General features: G+C 45.6%; 1 protein-coding gene across 1 annotated transcript; it reads right to left on the bottom strand.

The window, feature by feature from the left end:
• Positions 1-6: 6 nt before the first annotated feature.
• LOC112101464 (rubisco accumulation factor 1.1, chloroplastic) lies at positions 7-751 on the bottom strand (the record flags this gene model as incomplete). Its single annotated transcript, XM_024192140.1, has 1 exon — positions 7-751. A coding segment is annotated over exon 1 (669 nt), but the record flags the coding sequence as incomplete, so codon positions are not given.
• Between the last annotated feature and the right edge of the window lie 288 nt (positions 752-1039).

Here is a 1039-nt window from a genome sequence, read left to right as displayed (position 1 = left end):
CTTACTTTGCCTATAGTACATAAACGACAAACAATCACCAGGAAGCACATAATTAAACTTACCCCAGGCAGTGTCTCCTTTCCTACGAGGGAAATCCTTAACAGCACGAGCCAAGTCCCGGCATCCCTGAGAGTCAAGCTTGTTCTCAACAGCATACTTAGCAGCAGCAGCACGTTGAGAGGCGCTTAAAAGCCTAATCTCGTACAACAGCTCGGCCCCACCGGTGTCAAAGAAAGAAAGAACATCTGGGTCAGTCTTGGATTGGACCAGAGAGTCTCTAACCTGAGCTGCGACGACCAAACGGTTCTGTTCGACGCCGGAGATGCCAGTGGCTTCTTCAATGGTGGTTGGGGAGAAGCCTTCTTGATAGAGGGAGGAGATTAAGGGGGCGTATTCGTACCAAAGGCCGAGGCTATTGGCGAGGACGTCGATGCGGCCGGCGACGTCGAGGTTGCGAAACTTGGGCGGGAGAGGAGAAGGGGGAGGCCTGAAGGGCTGGTAGAGTTGCTGCTGTTGGTACTGTTGGGAGGATGAAGAAGGTGGGATGATAATGGCTGAAATGGGTTTGAGAATAGGTCTGTGAGGTGAAAATGGAGGTGGGTTTAAGGAGAAGAGGTTGTTGTGAGTGAAAGGGGAAATGGGTTTGAGTGCGATGGTGGTTGTTATGGAGGGCATGATGAACTCAGTGAGGAAGGAGATAGCTTCTGGGTGTTGGCGTTTGGCACTTGGCAAGGAAGAAGAAAGAACTGTGTGTAATATTAAAAAGCTTATCTTCTAAATTTTTTATATTTTCAGTCTTTTGATGACATCTGGTGTATGATATTTTATTTAATTAAATTTCAGTTAATTACATTACTTTGTAGGTATTTTCATACGAGTCCCTGCGATTTGGAGATGGCAATGGGCTGGAACCGGTAAAGATATATCACTTGGATCCACCTATGTTGCAACAGTTGTAACATACCACACGTTTTGTCTCCATTCTAAACTGTCGTTTGATGTAAATTAAATGAATCTAAAGGTTGAAATTAAATGGTTG

This window comes from Citrus clementina, unplaced genomic scaffold (assembly GCF_000493195.1).
Source record: "Citrus clementina cultivar Clemenules unplaced genomic scaffold, Citrus_clementina_v1.0 scaffold_1822, whole genome shotgun sequence".
NCBI lineage: Eukaryota > Viridiplantae > Streptophyta > Magnoliopsida > Sapindales > Rutaceae > Citrus > Citrus x clementina.
The sequence above is the reverse complement of the archived record's forward strand: the minus strand, read 5'-3'. Positions and strand labels throughout refer to the sequence as shown.